This window comes from Anarhichas minor, unplaced genomic scaffold (genome assembly GCF_050575085.1).
Source record: "Anarhichas minor isolate MPS153535 unplaced genomic scaffold, ASM5057508v1 ptg000139l, whole genome shotgun sequence".
NCBI lineage: Eukaryota > Metazoa > Chordata > Actinopteri > Perciformes > Anarhichadidae > Anarhichas > Anarhichas minor.
Genome location: NW_027466585.1, coordinates 266,149 through 286,814, shown reverse-complemented (window position 1 = coordinate 286,814; position 20,666 = coordinate 266,149). Strand labels below are relative to the sequence as shown.

The 20,666-nt window shown below is 43.6% G+C and overlaps 1 protein-coding gene across 1 annotated transcript; it reads left to right on the top strand.

Annotated features, from left to right (window-relative positions):
- The first annotated feature begins 6,946 nt into the window (after positions 1–6,946).
- On the top strand, positions 6,947–20,631 carry LOC142943549 (putative E3 ubiquitin-protein ligase HERC1). The gene is made up of 15 exons (XM_076085114.1): positions 6,947–7,004; positions 7,235–7,506; positions 8,036–8,251; positions 9,132–9,252; positions 10,175–10,412; positions 10,504–10,676; positions 11,393–11,548; positions 11,653–11,759; positions 11,842–11,952; positions 12,046–12,216; positions 13,208–13,447; positions 13,681–13,764; positions 14,236–14,771; positions 18,478–18,592; positions 20,269–20,631. The coding sequence occupies exons 1-15, from the start codon at positions 6,947–6,949 to the stop codon at positions 20,629–20,631; spliced, it is 2,961 nt and encodes a 986-aa protein (XP_075941229.1).
- Positions 20,632–20,666: the final 35 nt, after the last annotated feature.

The window sequence follows — 20,666 nt, the reverse complement described above, 5'->3', positions numbered from 1 at the left end:
CATGGTGTCAGTATATGATTATCATTAGCAGTAGTAAAGTGATGCCAACTGTTTGTGGAAACATTTTGTAGTTCCTCAAATTTGTATGACCACGCAAGCAAACCGCTGTGACATTGATTGGCGTAGAAACAGGATGGGCCAAGACTTGTGCAGCTGCCCTGATATGAACTAAATAATCTGTCCGGAAAAGATGTAATCTCACCTGTTACTTTCAGGTTTTACAGAAACAGTCCTCAGTCAATGCAAATCAGCACCGACAAGATGCTGCTCAGTGTAATGTCAGAATCAGAATCAGCTTTATTGGCCATGTATGCGAACGCAAGGAATTTGACTCCGGTATTCACTTTGCTCTCAACGTTTTAGTCGGCACACACTATGCGTCCTACGATACTCGTAGTGTAGCTTTTCTACACCATCTTTAAAATACATCACCAGGATTAAATATTAAAATACGTGAGGCTCTTTGTGTTGTAGCACAGAGAAATGTGAAGCAAGCCGGCGCAGCAACGACAGACAGAAAAGGAAAAGAGCAGCGTGAGCAGAAAGTGAATTGAAAAGAGAGTTTAGAGGGACAGTCGAGAATTACTTACACTGGTGCAGCACAAAATCTCCATGGAGCAAAGGTGGAAAGAGAAGGAAGAACAGAGGAAAAGAAGATTGAAGAGGAAGAAAGACAACACATAGTAAAGCCTAGTGAAGACAAAAGAAAGATAGCTGGTGTTCTTGTAAAAGTAGAGGTGAATAGGACAGAGAGGGATATAAGATGAAAAGAGGGGCAAGACACCAGAGAAACAGACAGGACCAGAGACCGAAGAACATGCAGCTTCCTGTTGACTGCAGCCTGCATTTACTGTACATCCCAACTCACACACATTATTACATCAACACAAAAATCAACAAAACAAACGTGGTGAAAAGCAACCGTTCCAAGGGTTGACTACATTTGAAAGAGTGGTAGGTGATGAGGGAACAATAAGACTCAGGTACGTCTCCACACACACACATATCTGCCCTCATAGAGTACAAATGAACCAACCTGAAATGCCAACTATAAAAGCAAAACAGGTTTTTAGCATTTTGCAAAAAAGTTCTGTTCTGATATTTACTGAACATCGAGACAATTCTTTAAATTAATAGTAAATTCTATCCTCAATTGTCTTTGGCAAATGTAGAGTAGCCAAGGTCTATTTTTTTCCAGTAGAGGGTGGTATTAGGTTGTAGTTTGCGTCATACAACTAAATCGAACATTTAATTAATAAATGTAATTTGAGTCGCATGAAAAACACGAGGTGCCTAGATAATAATACATGAAATAAATCACGGACAGTTAAAACACGGTTCCACCCACGCCTACCATGCATGTCTCTAGATCCTCCAGCCTCTCAGCCTCCAGTATCTCGGTCGATGCTCTTTTAGGAATCTTTTCCTCCGGGACGTCCAGATCCACAGACTCCTGCTGCACCAAGGGGCGACCTCGCCGCACCAGGTGGTCTGCCTGGTAGGAGGAGAGGAAACCGGGAGCAGAGGTGAAGATGTGGATATAATTGGCAAGAATGGTAACGGAGAGATAAGGAGAGGTAAGATGGAATGTGAGGAATTGACAGAAATGGAGGATAAAAAACAGATATAAATGAGTTTCAGAGAGATTTACATATGTTACAGCAATTTAGAGGGCAAGTTATCAGCCATTGTTAATGAATCAATGAGCCAGTTGAGAGCTTTGTTGACTTTAATCTTACCAGAGTAAGTTGTGAAGTGGAAAGAGCCTCCAGAATCTCACGTGGTTGACACCCACTGGTCTCAAACCACATCCCAAATAATGTAATTTTGTATCCCTTTTAAACAGCATGTTGGGAACCTGTTAAAACTGTGTTTGCTCTAAAAACACATTTTACATGATGACATCCGTCACTATAATCACATGTTTTAAAGAAATGGACTTACGTTTATGGTTTTAATATTGCTTCAGCACCCCCTGCTGGTTTAAATTAGTAAATTATGTGATTGTGGCATTATAAATATCTGAGAAAAATTGCTGACATCAGGTATTACTTTTATTGTCCTTGCCCCGAATTTTTATCATTCAAATCTTACTGGAAAAATGTATTTTACCACTTTGATTGTTTCACGGATGTCAAGGTCAGCACAGTCCTTAATATCTATTATGGCTTCTTCTGGGGATCCACCAAAGAGCACATGCAGGATAGCTGGGCTGAGTCCTCCAAGGCATGGCCCATTATGGAGGAATGAATGACCAAGCATTCGGCCAGCAGCAACAAAGAAGTCACTCTCCAAAAGGTAATGCCAAGTGGAGGGAATCAGATGATCTTGTTCCCCCTCAAAAAGAAGAGTTCCTCCTGGTACTTCAATTAAAAGAGAAAAGTGAAAGAACATTGATAGTGCAGAATGTAAAGGACATAGACATTCAAACTTTCATACAGAATTAGTAAGGAAATATCAATCAGCCACTGAATACTTTGGGTGATCCTGTAGAAACCTACAGGGCCACAGCAGCTGCGTCACATTTGTTTTTTTTTTTAAGGTTTTAGGTATTCTCTACAAACCAAACACAGAGCCTGATAGCTGACAACCAGCCGTCAGCCAAAGTGAATATTCACTTAAAAGTCATCTCAAAACCATACTGAAGTTTGGACATGATGCTTGCAAAGAAATGGCGAGTCACGTCATCACCAATTGCTGGATCTCCTGAAAAAGCAAAATACACAGTACAGACATCAGTTAAATGAATAGATGATAATTTTTTACCTTTAGTTTTGCGTGTGTAACCAATTTACCCTCGAGTGTGCATGTCAAGGGGCAAGCCCACTCAACATTAGCCCTCTTATAAAAAGAAAGGACTGTCCTCTGCACTGTCTCCAAGATCCATGGTAAGATATAATGATTTTCTAGTTGCATGCTGGCTTAAAATGTCTTCTTTGAATCTCTTTGCTGCTTCACTGGGATTTGAAAGAATTGTCCAATCTAAAAATAGTTTTTAAATTATTCCAATTAATACTGGATGAGTTGATATGTACAGAGCAACAATTTATTGGAATAAATGATGTAACACACCATTTGGCGACTTCGTGTTGTTCCAGAGATTTTGAGCAACTCAAATCCTCCCCCTTGTCTGAGTTTTGGATATGCCTCTAAAATAAATTCTCTAAAGTCATCTGGATCAGTACGACTACCTGAAAATAGAAGATAATAATACAAACAATCGATCTAACTTGAAATATAATAACGTTTAATGTTTTTGAAAGGTAACTTGATTCAAGAAAAATACGTCTGTCCATCATGATGCCTGACTTACCTCGGAATGCAAGACGTTTTTCCCCCTAGTCCTGCAGCAGCAAGTCCATGTCTGGCTTATCGGTTTGTCCTCAATACAACAGAAAGAGTGAGTGTACGAATGAAGTCGTGCAGGCGCAGCAACAGTTCGCCTCCTTCTCCCTCTAATGCAGGGGTCACCAACCTTTTTGAAACTGAGAGCTACTTCAAGGTGAGTAGTACTGAGTAGTACGAAGGGCTACCCGCGTTCAAACCTCTAGTCTGGGCCTTTTCGGTCGGATTGTGTTGCCTCGCCTCTACCCCCGCCACCCCTGAGTTGTTGCCCCGCGGCCTGTTCCGAGGATTTACGGACCTGACGACGGGGTGCGCTCGCAGCTCGCGTCTGGCACCAACGGGATCAAAGGTAGCTAAGCATGACAATAATGTCAAGTCGGCCAAAATCAATGTCCTTGAGCAGGAGCTAAAGGCGGGTAGGCATGACAATAATGTCAAGGCGGGCCAAATCAATGACCTTGAGCAGGAGCTAAAGGGAGCTAAGCATGACAATAATGTCAAGTCGGCCAAAATCAATGTCCTTGAGCAGGAGCTAAAGGCGGGTAGGCATGACAATAATGTCAAGGCAGGCCAAATCAATGACCTTGAGCAGGAGCTAAAGGGAGCTAAGCATGACAATAATGTCAAGTCGGCCAAAATCAATGTCCTTGAGCAGGAGCTAAAGGCGGGTAGGCATGACAATAATGTCAAGGCGGGCCAAATCAATGACCTTGAGCAGGAGCTAAAGGTAGCTAGGCATGACAATAATGTCAAGTCGGCCAGAATCAATGTCCTTGAGCAGGAGCTATAGGCGGGTAGGCATGACAATAATGTCAAGGCGGGCCAAATCAATGACCTTGAGCAGGAGCTAAAGGGAGCTAAGCAGGGAGCTAAGCATGACAATGATGTCAAGTCGGCCCAAATCAATGACCTTGAGCAGGAGCTAAAGGGAGCTAAGCAGGGAGCTAAGCATGACAATGATGTCAAGTCGGCCCAAATCAATGGCCTTGAGCAGGAGCTAAAGGGAGCTAAGGATGACAATGATGTCAAGTCGGCCAAAATCAATGTCCTTGAGCAGGAGCTAAAGGCGGGTAGGCATGACAATAATGTCAAGGCGGGCCAAATCAATGACCTTGAGCAGGAGCTAAAGGGAGCTAAGCATGACAATAATGTCAAGTCGGCCAAAATCAATGTCCTTGAGCAGGAGCTAAAGGCGGGTAGGCATGACAATAATGTCAAGGCGGGCCAAATCAATGACCTTGAGCAGGAGCTAAAGGTAGCTAGGCATGACAATAATGTCAAGTCGGCCAGAATCAATGTCCTTGAGCAGGAGCTATAGGCGGGTAGGCATGACAATAATGTCAAGGCGGGCCAAATCAATGACCTTGAGCAGGAGCTAAAGGGAGCTAAGCAGGGAGCTAAGCATGACAATGATGTCAAGTCGGCCCAAATCAATGACCTTGAGCAGGAGCTAAAGGGAGCTAAGCAGGGAGCTAAGCATGACAATGATGTCAAGTCGGCCCAAATCAATGACCTTGAGCAGGAGCTAAAGGGAGCTAAGCAGGGAGCTAAGCATGACAATGATGTCAAGTCGGCCCAAATCAATGACCTTGAGCAGGAGCTAAAGGGAGCTAAGCAGGGAGCTAAGCATGACAATGATGTCAAGTCGGCCCAAATCAATGGCCTTGAGCAGCAGCTAAAGGGAGCTAAGGATGACAATGATGTCAAGTCGGCCCAAATCAATGACCTTGAGCAGCAGCTAAAGGGAGCTAAGGATGACAATGATGTCAAGTCGGCCCAAATCAATGACCTTGAGCAGCAGCTAAAGGGAGCTAAGGATGACAATGATGTCAAGTCGGCCCAAATCAATGACATTGAGCAGCAGCTAAAGCGGGCTGAGCATGACAATGATGTCAAGTCTGAAGAGAGCCTCTTGCCAGCTGGAGCCGGCAAGAGGCTCTCTTCAGACTTGACATCATTGTCATGCTCAGCCCGTGAGTAGTACGAACAGTTATAGATTCTGTTATCCTTCATGTTCGAGAACATTTAATGTGCGTGTACTGTACCGAAAATAATGTTTATTTTCGTTGTTTAGTGCTGTATGGAATTGGTGTCCGTCTGCGCTACATGTGCATTTGAGCTAGCACAAAGATAACATGTTGTGAGTGTGATGCCCACCAATGTGTTGTCACATTGTTATGCATTTTGTTTTCATGCACAGCCAATATGTTTTAAAGTGAGCACACTTGTTTATTCCAGCAATAGTTTTATAAGTGACTGACCTAGTGGGAACAATGATGTTGCCACTAAAGCCACTAGAAGGCACTGTACTCCAGAGAAAGCTAGCACGACGTGAAGAGCGAAGCAGGATGTGAAATCCTTCTTTTCAAGTGACCAAGCGTTCAGGAGAGAACTGCAAGGCTAATAATGTTTAGCATTTTAAGACCATCCTACAGATATAATGATATATATGTATGTGTGTATAGTGTGTATAGATACACATATATAGTGTATATATATATAGTATATACACATATATAGTGTGTATAGATGTGTATAGATACACATCTATACACACTATCTATGATGGCATGCTATAATGGCATGCTATGATGGCATGTTTCTTCCTCTCGTTAGCTCACTCCTCCATGACTGTGATGCCCCCCCCCCCCCCCGCCATTCATCTCTCATGATGAGGTTCTTGTTTTGAGCTTCACTTCAAGACACTGTCGTAGTCTACCTACAGCAAAAAGACAAGAAAGACCATACAGATGTGCCCATTGTTCAAATAACAGTTCATTCTTCTGTTACTTTGGACAACGAAGGCTCGTTCCCAGTGAAGATTGTGATTTGTGAGAGTTCATGGAATTACCAGTCGCAGAAATCATCCGTACTGATATAGAGATGTTTAGTCGTGTGTGTGTATAAGGTTCTTCTCCAGAGTCAGAGTTCTACTACAGTAGAGTTTATAGAAACACACAGGAGTACAATGTACTGCTGTGGACGTATTTTAGACTCCTTAAAGAATCTATTACAGTTTAAGTTTTAAGCTTTATTTAGAATATTTTCACCTCTTTACTTTGATGTCAGAGAACTGAAGCTGTTATCTTTGATCTCTACAAAGACACCAGACTCCATTCACAGAAACAGTGATTTAACCTCTCAGACCACAGGAGTTGTTGCTCTACTGCTGCCTCCATCTGTTAGTGTGTTTGTGTTATTGTGTGACTTTGGTGATTCTGAACTACCGCTTTAAAACACCAAAGTCACACAATGACAAGTTAGGAGGCAACAGTAAACCAGCAACTCCTGAGTTCTGAGAGGTTAAATGACTGTTTTTATGAATGGAGTCTGGTGTCTTTGAAGAGAACAAAGATAACAGCTTCAGTTCCCCTCAGAAAGGTCTGTCTGACATCAAAGTAAAGAGGAGAAAATATTCTAAATAAAGCTTAAACTGATATAGATTATTTTAGGAGTCTAAAATATGTGTTTCTATAAACTCTACTGTAGTAGAACACTGATGATGGAGAAGAACCTCATACTAACGCACTTCTAAACATCACTACTGTCCTTTTTAAAATGAATCATCAGTACTGATGCTTAAACTTCAGTGCTTTAGAGTATGGAAACACGAGCTCCGGTTGCCATTTCACTTCTCAACTACAGCATTTTTACCCTCAGTGGGTGTTTGAAACTCAGTGCACCCATTATAGATGAATCCATAATGGCTCATAAAGGCTTGTGCCCGCATGACGACTCAGCATTTCTCCATTTGATGAGCTCTTATAGAGTAATAATGCATTGCCCTGCATAGCTCCTAAGTGCTTAAAAGCAACATGGCCCATCCATCAAAAGTGTTACGTTGTGCATTTAAACATCTGAAAGGCTCCTCTCTTCCTCCCGTCTTCAGGCTTACCTCAGAGCTCACCGGACTCCCTGGCCGAGTCCTGGTTCCGGGCCAAACTGAGCCGCCAGCGGAGCTACAGCTCGGCACTGTTCTACGAGGAGTCGGACCTGGACCTGAGCCGCTCGCTGGGCATCCACGCTCTCATCGACAACATGGTCAGCTTCATCAGCGGCGATGTGGGCCTCGCTCCGGCCTTCAAGGAGCCGGAGGAAAGTATGTCCACCAGCCCACAGGCGACTATCCTGGCCATGGAACAGCAACAGAGCAGGGCAGAGGTGAGGGGCTCTCTCAGGACCTCTCTGGGTCTCTGTCTCACTCTAAGTGACGTCGCTTTAAAATGTTGCCTACGAAGCAAAGGATGTCTCATTTAGTTAAATTCCTCAACTCCCCTCTCCTCGTGTCTCTTCCTCGCCTCCTCCGCTCACATCTCAGGTGGAAGGCACTAGGATGCAATGAGAGGAGGCGAGGAAAATTGATGGATGTACAAACTTAATCCCTGTGTGTTCATGGTAATGAATGAATCTACACGTCATCGATGTGTTTTAACAAGAGGAAGAAGAGATATCAGGCTTTGATACACACACAATACTTCTTGGATACAATCAATATTGTTGTTTTTCAGTAAGAAAATGGTAGAATATAACCAGATTTATTCTTTAAAACTACGTAGTGTCAAATGAATGAGGCAGATTTTCTGAAAACAGTAACACATTATTGGTAATAGTGCAGCTAAAAGATCTAGAAAACACATGCGACGCTGTTAGAATATCCACTCGACCACTGGGATTTGTTTTTAATCTCCAGCTGCGGTTGGAGGCGCTCCACCAGATTGTGGTGTTGATCTCCGGCATGGAGGAGAAGGGCAGCCAGCCCGGGGACGCGGATCGATCCGGCGGCGCCTTCCAGTCCTCCTCCCTGCTCACCTCTGTCAGGTTGCAGTTCCTGGCGGGTTGCTTTGGCCTCGGCACCGTGGGCGCCGGAGGCCTGAAGAGGGAGAGCGTGCAGCTGCATCACTACCAGGTACGTGTGAGCCTCATCAACTGCTGATACTGATGAGCATCGATAGTCAAGTGACAGTTCAGTTTAACTCAAACTTGTAATGCTGCAACATTTTTTGCTGCTTTGATACAAATGGAAAGCTTGCACAGAAGATGTCAAATGTAACTTGATTTACTCAGATTTAAGAGTTGTTGGATACACAGAATTTGGTGGTCGTGACTCTGCATGCACAGCGAAGCACCAATCACAATTACTCTCATCAATTTATCAAACAACCAAAGCAGGAAAAAAGAGAAACACTGAAACAAAAAATTTGATTTCAAAAGTGAGAAAATGTTTCTGCTGCAGAAAGGATGATGTTGAAGAAACGGGTACTTTGTTGTCATCTGGTGAAAATTATTTTTATATCACAAAAAAAATAAAAAATTCCCAAAGTCAGTTTTCAGCATATACATAGTTTATATGAAGTGGACGTAGTCATCATGACGTCACCCGTTGGTTTGTGGACTGATGTTTTGAAGACTCGAGTCGGGCGATTTCGCCGTCGCCCCTAAAGCATCCCCTGCTTTATGGTCCGTTTGACTCTAAATGGACCATAATCTACTAAATGAACATCATGCTGTATTGAAGAAGACTTGAAACTAGAGATTGAGACCATAAACTCATGTTTACAATGTTTACTGAGATAATAAATCAAGAGAGAAGTAGAGTCATTTTCTCATAGACGTCTATACAACCAGAGGAGTCGCCCCCTGGTGGACACTAGAGAGAATGCAGCTTTAACACATGAAGCATCGGCTTCACTCAGCAGAACCGGAGGTTGGCGCCTGGTTGTCAGTAATGTCGTGCAGCCTGAGTAGTGACCATATTAACTGTGTGTTTACATCTTTCTCTTTTGCAGGATGGTGTAAAAGCAACGAAGAGGAGCCTCCAGATGGAAATCCAGACAGCTGTTCATAAGATCTACCAGCAACTGTCTGTCACCCTGGAGAGAGCACTGCAGGCAAACAAGCACCACATAGGTAAGAGAGACGACTGCTGCACGACCTCAGCAGTGGAGCCTCCATCATTTATCAGGATCAAATTATTCAGGTTGTAGAATATACGAATTAAAGACATTGAACATTAACTTTTTTTTGTCGTACCTGCGATCTGCTCTCACTTGTTCATTCAAAGTGCAGGACAACTTTCAAAAGTAGTTAATTGGGCTTGTTTTACATTTACATTACTTCGGGGAAGGTTTTTGACGGGGGCCATGATGGAACACGCCCCCTCAGTTTGGCCTTGATGCCCCGCCCACATTGCCTCAGCCTCTTTCCCGTCAATCAATTTTTTACAGATTCTATTTCAGCATCCTTGAGATTCTGAATACTTATTGAATGCTAAGTGAAACACTGGGCACACAACCAGAGTAGAAGAAGAAGTGTGAGCGTTCTCCTGCTAACAGACTCTGTATGTAAATAATTATGAGGATGAATGTTTAAAAATAAAAAAATAAAACACACCCACAAGTCTTCGATCCACGTCGTTCACAACTGGATTTATAACAGAATATTAACTTTGTCTGCAGGCAACAGACAAAGTAGGAAATAATAACAACAAACGCAAACAGACAAAAAATAAACCTTTTAACTACGCAGATAAATTAATCCGCTCAATTCAACAAAACCTTCCACAACTGAAACGTAAATGCCGATTAATTATTCTATGAAATAAAAAGTTTTTATTTATTTATTTCACTGATAGTTATGTATCCGAGTTAAAATGATCTTTTACTTTTGGGTTAAATTCAGTATTTCTGTCGACCTAAAATCATCGTGCCGTCATTAAATTGACGACACCGACGGCAGAGCGGCTCCTGAAATGATGAATTTCCAGGCTTCGCTTTATTAACAGCCTGTTTGATTATTTTATCTCTTTCTCTCGACCTCTTCTCCGTCCTAGAAGCCCAGCAGCGCCTCCTGCTGGTCACCGTCTTTGCGCTGAGCGTCCGCTACCAGCCGGTGGACGTGTCCCTGGCCATCTCCAGCGGGCTGCTCAGCGTGCTGTCTCAGCTCTGCGGGACGGAGACGATGCTGGGCCAGCCGCTCCAGCTGCTGCAGAAACCCGGAGTGTCTCAGCTCAGCACCGCCCTCAAGGTGGCCTCCACACGCCTGCTGCAGATACTGGCCATCAGCACCGGGTAAGAGCTTTAGAAACCAGAGGAATGAAATCTGCACTTTGTAAAACCCGAAGATTATATCAACAAACTGTTTTGTCCTTTTGATTCGCAGGACGTACGCGGACAAGTTGAGTCCCAAGGTTGTCCAGTCGCTGCTGGATCTGCTCTGCAGTCAGCTGAAGAACCTGCTGTCCCAGGCGGGAGTCAGTCTTCTCTCTTCTGGAAAAGACCAAGAGGACAGCAAACAGGAGGACGGAGCAGACTCTGAAAAGAAAGACTTCAGAGGTGATGAAGGAGTTTTTATAATGCATGGTTAATACATGGTTAATACATGGTTAATACATGGTTAATACATGGTTAATACATGGTTAACACACGGATAACACACGGATAACACACGGATAACACACGGATAATACATACTGGTTTTCATCAACAGAAGCTATGATCAAACACGGTTGTTGACAATAGTATTTCCATTAACTAACTCAAATATAAAACTAATTTAACCTTGTTGGCAAGAATGATTTGGACGTAGACGCAACGTATATGTCTCTGGTAGCGACCTGTCAATCACCGTGTAGCCCCGCCCTAAAGCATCCCCTGCTTTATGGTCTGTTTGACTCTAAATGGACCATAATGTACTAAATGAACATCATGCTGTATTGAAGAAGACTTGAAACTAGAGATTGAGACCATAAACTCATGTTTACAATGTTTACTGAGGTAATAAATCAAGAGAGAAGTAGAGTCATTTTCTCATAGACTTCTATACAACCAGAGGAGTCGCCCCCTGGTGGACACTAGAGAGAATGCAGCTTTAACACATGAAGCATTGACTTTACTGGACAGAACCGGAGGTTGCCGCCTGAAAGAATGGTTAAAAACAGATCCCTTTAAGAGCAATAGTTACTGTGCCTACAGTGAAAGTGTTTGTTTTCCATGAAACATAACCAAAGGTCTGTAATTGTGTCCGTGTTTTTTATTGTCTCGTTCCTCAGCGTTGATCCGTAAGCAGCACACTGCTGAGCTGCACCTCGGAGACTTCCTTGTCTTCCTCAGGAGAGTGGTGTCCTCCAAGGCCATCCAGTCCAAGATGGCCTCCCCTAAATGGACCGAAGTGCTGCTCAACATCGCAGCGCAGAAATGCTGCTTAGGTACAACCAGCCGTTGTGACACACGACACCGTGTAACATGTGCGCCTGCTTCATGTTACAAAGCTGAGATATTCATTAACCCCTCGTGGCTGTTTTGATTCTAGGGGTCCCTCTGGTGGGCAACCTGAGAACTCGGCTCCTGGCTCTTCATGTGCTGGAGGCCGTCCTTCCTGCCTGTGAGGCCAATATGGAGGACGACCAAATGACACAGGTTTGTCGGCTTTCTTTGCTTTTTTTTTTTGTGCAACTCCTCAATAACAGCCAGTGAGCTGATAAAGTTTGTTCTCCTCTAGGTTGTCGAGCGGCTCTTCGCCCTTTTGTCCGACTGCATGTGGGAAGCTCCCGTTGCTCAAGCCAAACACTCGATCCAGATTAAAGAAAAAGTTCAGGAACTCAAACTGCAGGTGTAGTAATCATCCTCCATCCTCCCCCCCCGACTCGTGTTTTGATTATTATGACTATTTGTTCGAGCGGCCGACGGTTTCTTTGATCCCCAGGGCGAGTCAGAGGAGGAGGACGAGAACCTTCCCATCCAGGAAGTGTCCTTTGACCCGGAGAAGGCTCAGTGTTGCATGGTGGAGAACGGCCAGGGTCTGACACATGGCAGTGGGGGTAAAGGCTACGGCCTGGCCTCTACCGGCATCTCCTCTGGATGCTACCAGTGGAAGGTACAGTTACTGTTTATTACCTTATCTCCTGCTGCTTCCACGCGCTCCTCGGATGCTTTGACATCCTGAATTGTGGAAGTTGTTCCGACTTCGGAAGCTACAAAGAAGATGTTCTGTATTTTACTACTCGGAGCATTTAAACAAGACGTTGATAGCCATTACAACTTCCGTAGTCTGAACCAAGACGGCAAACTTTATTACACCTTTCAACCTTGACAAAGGCAACACAGACCAGATCCACTACTTCTGTTCTTACCTTTCACAATAAAAGCCCTCAAATTCACTCAGAGGTATTCACTGAAAGGAAATATCTTACAGTGTCTTCGGCTGTAACAGTTCAGCTCAGACAGTCAGACGCTGCTCTGGGTCAACAGGATGCTGGTTGTTGGTCTTCTGCTTGTGAATCTGTTTTAACCTTTGAAGTGTTGACAAAATTGCATCGCTGCCAGTATGAATAGTTTTGATACAAAATATTAGCAGACGAGTATTTCCCATTATTGTGTTGTCTATTAGTCCCGCCCCCGGTGTGGAAAGACCAACTTTTCGAACTAATCAAGGTCCCTCTACGTGGACAGCAACTAACTGTTACAACCTTATACCCTCTTAAAATTGATACGCAATACATGAATTAATAACAAAGTTTCTCATCGTCAACACGTTTACTTTCGTTCGCCATCTTTCTCAGTCATGTGACGTCAATCGGCAAGTCGTGTAACAAAGTTTTCAACATCTTTCCTAGTTTTTGTTCCGACTTGAGGGGCGGGGCGTTCATGGGAACTTTCCCAGTCGGGAACTCATTTTTTTTTTAAACATTTCAAAATCTTCATGAAGCCAGCTGAATGTACACACCAGGGCTGAATAATCTGATAGTTAAGGAAGGATAACAGTAGAGGCGGAGCATTAATTGATGGGAAACTGCTTTACACAGAAATATAAACTTATCTAATTTTTTGCCTGTTTTGAACCACGTCCCGTTTTATTTCCTCTGTAGTTTTACATCGTGAAGGAGAACCGAGGCAATGAGGGCACGTGTGTGGGCGTTTCACGATGGCCCGTGCACGACTTCAACCACCGCCCCACGTCGGACATGTGGCTGTACCGGGCGTACAGCGGGAACCTCTATCACAACGGAGAGCAGACGCTGACTCTGAGCAGCTTCACTCAGGGAGACTTCATCACCTGCGTCCTGGACATGGAGGCCAGAACCATCTCCTTCGGCAAGAACGGAGAGGTGAGACACACTGAATATTGATTTGGATATTTAAAAAATAATTTAAAGTATCACAAACTGCGTTGATCATTGCTAGTCCGTCCCTAAATTATGAATGTCTCGTCTGGACATGGACACGCATGCATATTCATTTATTCGCACACAATTCAATAGCAAAGACGAAACATAAAAGAGCCACATGTCCTCCTCGGGGTTCTGTGTTCATCTCTAACTGCTGACTTGTGATTCAACAGGAACCAAAGTTGGCCTTCGAGGACGTTGACGCCACAGAGCTCTATCCCTGTGTGATGTTCTACAGCAGTGACCCAGGAGAGAAGGTAACGCACATAAACATCCACCTACTGCTCCATCTGCAGGAGTTCTTTCATCTGCTCATTTTTACAGTGACTCAGCTGTTACTGGGGGATGAGATTCCATAACTTTAAGCTTTTGTTCTGGTATGATCTCTGAGGGCGGATTCACAGAAGGATTGTTAGGGTTTTGCAGCTGTTAAACCTGCACAAATAATACAAAAAAAACCCTGTGTGATTCTTCTAGCAACAAATAATACTCACCCCCTGTGTCATTTACTCATATTTAAATGAGGTAGTATGCAAAAATGTGGCCATTTTTATGTTAATGAGCCACATTGCAAAAACAGTCCAATTCACAAAGACCATTACACGCAGTTACACTAATGTGATGCTTTCTATATATATATATATTATACATATATATATATTATATATATATATATTATATATGTATATTCTGCTTATTTGTTCCAGGTTAAGATCTGTGACATGCAGATGAGGGGCACACCTCGAGACCTCTTACCTGGCAACCCGGTCTGCAGCCCCATGGCCACTGTCCTGGCCGAGGCCACTACGCAGCTGATCCGCATCCTGCATCGCACCGACCTCTGGACCCACCGCATCAACGAGACCATGACCGAGCGGCTCCACAGGATCAAGCCTTGCTTTAGGGAGTCCGCCGGCACGTCCGGTGGCGGGGGTCAGAGGCTGAAGAAGAGTCGCTCGGTGCAGAGCCGCGAGGAGCACGACGCCCAGAGGGAAAGCCAGGAGACGCCCACGAGGACGGAGGAGGAGCGGGGACGCCACGGGCAGCAGCACGGCCTGGGGGAGCTGTCGGAGCACCACCTGAGGACGCTCTGCACGGAGGTGTGGCCGGTCCTGGCGGTGATCGGAGGGGCGGACGCGGGCCTGCGTGTCGGCGGGAGATGTGTGCACAAGCAGACCGGGAGGCACGCCACACTACTGGGCGTGGTGAAGGAAGGCAGCACCTCGGCGAAGGTGCAGTGGGACGAGGCCGAGATCACCATCAGGTACGGGGGGTTGTGGCACCTTTCTTTGACATTTTTATACGTTGCTATATTTGTTATTTGCTGGTATATTTTACAGATATACCAAATTGTAAGCAAGTTGTGAATTTATTTCAACATCGGCCATGTAAAGATTTTGACTGTCACTGCACACTCAAACAATATGTGCTGAGTCAGCAGCTTTTGCTTTTAACGAGGGGAAATCCATCACATGATTGTTGGTCCAACAGCAGCGCTCTGCACGATGTTAGAGACGCACCGACAGCAAGTCTTCTTATTGGCTGATCCTGATTCCTTAAATCGTTTTGAATAGTCTGACCTGCTGATTCAGAGGTCATTTATAGTTTAGACAAACTTTCCTCTTAACTTTTCTTTAAATGGAAAATTTAATTGGATGTTCATAAATTATGAACATGATTTGTAAATTTTCATATCATAGAAAACATTCTATTCTATACTGATGTATGTAGGTCTGTTTTAGAGTCAACGATTTATTATCCGTCTAAAGTGATGTATTTATTTATCTGTTTATACAAAACTATGAATGAATCTATTTACAAGAATGTAAAGTGTGTATATTATGTTTTATTAACTGCGTGGAATATATATCAATATGATATATGTGAATATATTTCTTGTGTTTACCTGATGGTCTGAATAAGTCGCTAAATATGTCGCCAGTTGTTTTTTTTTTTTAGAAATAAAGTCGATAAGAGGGTTTGAAATGCGTGTAAATTCAAACCAGCACAGAATGGTCTGTATGTGAAACTGATCGGTGCGTCTCCAGTGCTCGTGTGACTTATGGTCGTCGGCAGTTTGACCTCATGGCTGATGAGAATGTATTCTGGAGCTTTCTTCACTGCCTGTATTCACATCCCTCTGACACCCTGCATTAGCCTCTTCATCGGTTTATTTTTCACCCTCCATTTCCCCCTCGCTCTAATTCACTGTTTTCATGTTTGTTATTGACTCATCATTAATCCACAACTCTTCTGCACGATGATTCACCGAGCGGCATGATTTTGTGCCATACCCACACACTCCATTTCTTTATTTGTCTCGCATGCTGTGCTCTTTCTCTCCTGCCCTTTCCCTCACTTTGTGTTTCCTTCCCTTGTCTCCTTTCACTCTCCACTCCCTTCTATTAAATTAAATTGTAATAAATTGTAATTGTAATAGTATAGTATGTTATTAAAAATGAAAATACTTTAGGCTTAAACCTTTATTTTAATCTCCATATACGTTGTACATTCATGACTTGTCATGTGTACATGTGAGCAACACATCAGCGCGGACACATGGACAGCAGGAGACATTCAACCGGCAACATGTTGGTTACAAACAGCCTCTTTGTTCTTCACAGTACAGGAAGCACTTCCTCTGTTGTTCTTGTTTCGATGAGGGAGCTGATCGTGAACCGTGCGCATCGTGTTACGCTTCATTCACGATACGGTGCTGGTGTTCTGTGGTGCAGCTCGTTCCTTAGTTTGACATCGTAGCTGGTTTATGTGCACGTGTAGAGTTAAAGTGAGACGGCAGACAGCAGCCTTTGCACAATAGTTAAGAGAGTAGAAAAGAAAGGATGATGATCGATTCAGAGCGGTAGAGCCGAGTGCCCCCATGACACACTTCTTCTTTTCTCACTGCAGGTCTCAGCAGTTTCCAGGAGAGCGTTGCAACGGACCGGATCCAGAGAATAATGGGGGTCCTTCAGAATCACAACGCGGGGTAAATAAACCTTAAGACATACGACCCGTTCACCCTGATCAGATGAGGACATCGTGTCTACATGCCTGATGAACAACAGCTGAAGCATGAGTGGGCTGATTGAATACACACTCATTTATTCCTCCTGGACTCAGTACGACCTCCAGTAACGTCTCAGACGGGAAGTATTACGAAAAAATACAAAAATACAAAATACAAAAAATATGACGTTGAGTATAAATCGTAATTTGTGTTACGATTTGTAACACAAATGTCACAGAGCCGGTTTCCAGCTGGCGTCCGTCAACCGTAGAAAAGACGTTCTGTGATTGACAGCTGACTGTGTGAGGAGCGTACAGATTCTATTCAGATTAAAACACACGGCAGTGAATTATATCTAAGTCTAAGCGCCTGTGAAGGTTTGTTTTCTTTGACGCTGAGCTCAAACAGTTACAAAAAACAAGATGAAAAGTGTTTGATTCATTGGTACTTCTGTACGCGTTGATGTCCAGCTTTCCTCCAAGAACAACGTCGCTCCAAACATGATTTAACACATTTGATAAAGTCAGTAAAGTCATAACAATGTTAAATTGGTAAAAGCATAGTAAAAGTCACGGTTTAGTATGTCATAAAATATAACAAAAGTTATAAAATAATATGTCATAAAATATAACAAACGTTATAAAATAATATGTCATAAAATATAACACAAGTTATTGTATAATATATCGTAAATATATAGTAAAAAGTTATAGTATATGTCATAAAATATATTTTTCTTAACACCTGGTGTTTTTATTGGACTGTAGTTTCACAGTACAGATGTTTATTTTAGTTATGCGTGTGTGTGTGTGTGTGTGATGCTGTGAGCGGTGGGCGGGGCCTCGGTGAGCTTACTGCTCTATTTATAGCCTGTGAATGGAACAAGGTCCTTCTCCTGCTGCCGTGTGTGTGTGTGTGTGTGTGTGTGTGTGTGTGTGTGTGTGTGTGTGTGTGGGCGTGGTCACATGTGGACCTGAACATGCTCTACTTGTCCTCCTCACACGTCATGTAACGCTTGTATGTTGCCGTCAGATAGCATCACACAGACGGAGAGGAATGTGGACGTACTAAGATTACCCCCCCCCCCCCCCCCCAGCTTTCTATTTATTCAGTCTTTGTGCCGTTTCATGCCGTCCACCAATCAGATGCAGCCCCTCAGCCGATGTGTTGGCAGCGGCTTTATGAGGCTTATGTAACGTCCATTGGCGAGACGTCCGTCAGCCATCTGAGCTGCAGGGCAGCGACTGTAATCTGCAGCTGGAAACTCCTCCAATGTCACATTCATCCACCTGCTCACCAAGTACTCCAGTACTTTCACTTTACTGGATTCTATATTCATCAGACAGCTGGAGTTGGTTTTTGACTGTAAAGAGACAGATCGGATGTTTAGGAGTGTGTTTGTGCGAGGTTCTTCTCTACAGTCAGAGTTCTACTACAGTAGAGTTTATAGAAACACACAAAGTAATGTAGACTTTCATATTGGATCATATTGGTTTTAACTAACATGAGGTTTAGTAGCACACGCTACCAGTCCCAGCTGTGGCCACATTGGTACAGCGGTCTCTTTGTGAGGCATTGCTCGACCGATGTACCTTTATTGTTTGTGTGTCATTTTATGTATTTGTCTCTCTGGACCCTGAGTCTGAAATAAAGTCTATATCTATCTCTCTAATGTACTGCTGAGGACGTATTTTAGACTCTAGAATTTGCTCTAGTTTACAAAAAGTTACATTAACTTTAGTGTTCGTCGTGTTCATGTTTTTGATTTGAAGTATTTTAAATCCCTCGTTTACTAACTCCGTCTTCTTCTTCTCTCCCGTCTTTGTCGGCAGCGTCTCTGTGTGGAACAAACAACGATTAGTTTCATCCATTGAATCTGTTTCCTCTGCTATGACATGTACAAATGGCTGCTGTGAGTCCTTGAGTCCTTTCCTTAACCCCTGTTTCCTCTCTCCTCCAGCGGACGCTTCCTCAGCTTCATACTGAAGATAGAAGAAATGCTTCACAGCTGGTTCCCTCACATCACATCAGACCCGACGCAGACGGACGACGGCTCTCCTGCTAAGAAGCAGAAGGTGAAGATTTGTTGTCACATGACTGTTGGTCTCAGATGAATCATGACTTCATAGTTTCACACTTTAATGTTTTTACACACTCTGGTTAAAGTGAACGCTTTATTAGAGGAGAGATTTATAATGAGAACATGAAGAATAAAATGTTTTTGAGGAAATATCACATTTTTAATCTTCGTTTCGTTTTATTATAGAAGTGTTTGTCACACGTGATGTGTTCAAGGACCGTCGGAACGATGTAAATCCAACGATAAATACAGTATTTAGTCATGTTTAAAGCAGCTTCTTCAAATGTGAAACTGTTCCTTTGACGGTAAAACAAATGTTTGAGTTTTGAACTGTTAAATGTCCCAATGAGCTCCGAGAACATTTCATAAAAGATCCTTTGAAGAATAAAATAAGAAGCCCTAAAATACATCAGAGTAAGATAACAATCCTGCACGCTGAAGGTAATCTTGTGATTATGGTCTCTGAGGAAGAGAAGCACCTTATGTAACAGAACGACGAGTTCATGGTTTCATAAGAAGAGTAGAAGTCACACGATGAGGGGAAAACCAGAGCGGCCTCTCAACCATCTGTGGAGTAAACTCACGTTCATCCAGAGTCCACTGGAGGAGGTCCAGCTGCTCTCAGATCAGCACCACAAATCAATTCTTTGTTGTTGTTGTAATATTCGTAGACGGTTTACATTTCTCATCTTTCTGATCGTAGCCGTCGTTGCTTTTACTTTTCTTTGAGTTGATAAAGTCACGTATTCTTGTTATTGTTTTACTGAAGACTGGATTATTTGAGTTCATCAATCTTTGATCGCTTGTCCAGTTTCTCAGATAGTTGTTTATTTAAATGTACTGATACAACATATGTGGTTCAATAATTATGTTAATTCAGTTTGAGTTTAAGTCGTTTGTCTTCCACCAGGAATATAATTCTGTGGTTTTAATTTGTTTTAAACGTTTGTGTTTAAGTCGTTTGAATTACTGTAATCTCAATGGGACCTACCTGGTTAGAGAACGGTTCAATAATAATTATATTAATAATACGCAATTTAAAACGATTGACTGAAACAATGTTGTTGGTTATCGCTGACAGTCACATAATGTGTAATATTTATTGTATGTACATTTATTTTTGCTTGTTTTAACTACAGTCTTTAGTGAAAGGCTTGTTGCTCAACATCTTAACATTTAAACAATTCATTTACTTTTAATTGATTTAAAGGGACAGTGTGTAGGATGTGGTGACATCTAGTGGTGAGGTTGCAGAAGGTAACGTGAGCCTGCCGACAGTAAAGCCGTGGTAACGGTACGCTCGGAGGCCATCCATCCCATAATAACACCACTTTAGGAACAACGGCGGTCAGCCGGCAGCACCATGGCGTTAAACTCTGGAGCTCACGTTACCTCAGTTTTCAAAGAGAACTACGGTGGCCTTCAGGTGACATAAAAACATGAAAGACTGTTTGGTTTGTCCGTTCTGGGCTTCTGTAGAAACATGGCGGTGCAACTTGGCGGACTCCGCCTCCCGCTCCGTATGTGATATGAAGGGCTCATGCTAGGCTACAGAAAACACAATGATTCTTAGTTTCAGGTGATTCTACACTAAAGAACACCTAGATATTATGTCACTGATGGATCCTCTGAACGCTGTGGTACTGATGTGATTCTTCTTCTCTCCTGCAGCATCACGGTGGCGCCTCCTCTCCTCCTCCATCCTCTGCGGCGGCGCTCTGCTCCTCCGACTCCTCCAGGCGGCGCCACGCGTCGACCGTCCTGAAGACGCCCGAACCGACACCCGGCCGGCCCGCCGCCTCCTCCGCCCCCACCTCCCCTCCGCCCGCACGCCGCAGCATCAGCAGCCAGGAAGTGACCCAGGACGCCGCCGTCTCCTCCAGCACAGACTCGCACTCGGGGCCATCACCGCCACCGCCCTTCAAGATCCGCTTGCCGTGTCTGGAGAGACTCCTGCAGACCAAGGAGAGCATCGTCTCTCCTCAGGACCGCGGGGGACGGGGGCTGGTGGTCCTGAGAGAGGACTCCTCGTGAGACCGGATCTCATCGTGGCTTCCACAGAAGAAACT

Coding starts and splice junctions, on each gene's coding strand:
- LOC142943549 (XM_076085114.1), top strand. CDS start 6,947: ATGGAAACACGAGCTCCGGTTGCCATTTCACTTCTCAACTACAGCATT. Junction 7,005..7,234: donor CTACAGCATTTTTACCCTCA/GTGGGTGTTTGA, acceptor TCCCGTCTTCAG/GCTTACCTCAGAGCTCACCG. Junction 14,772..18,477: donor GAGGCCGAGATCACCATCAG/GTACGGGGGGTT, acceptor TCTCTCCTCCAG/CGGACGCTTCCTCAGCTTCA.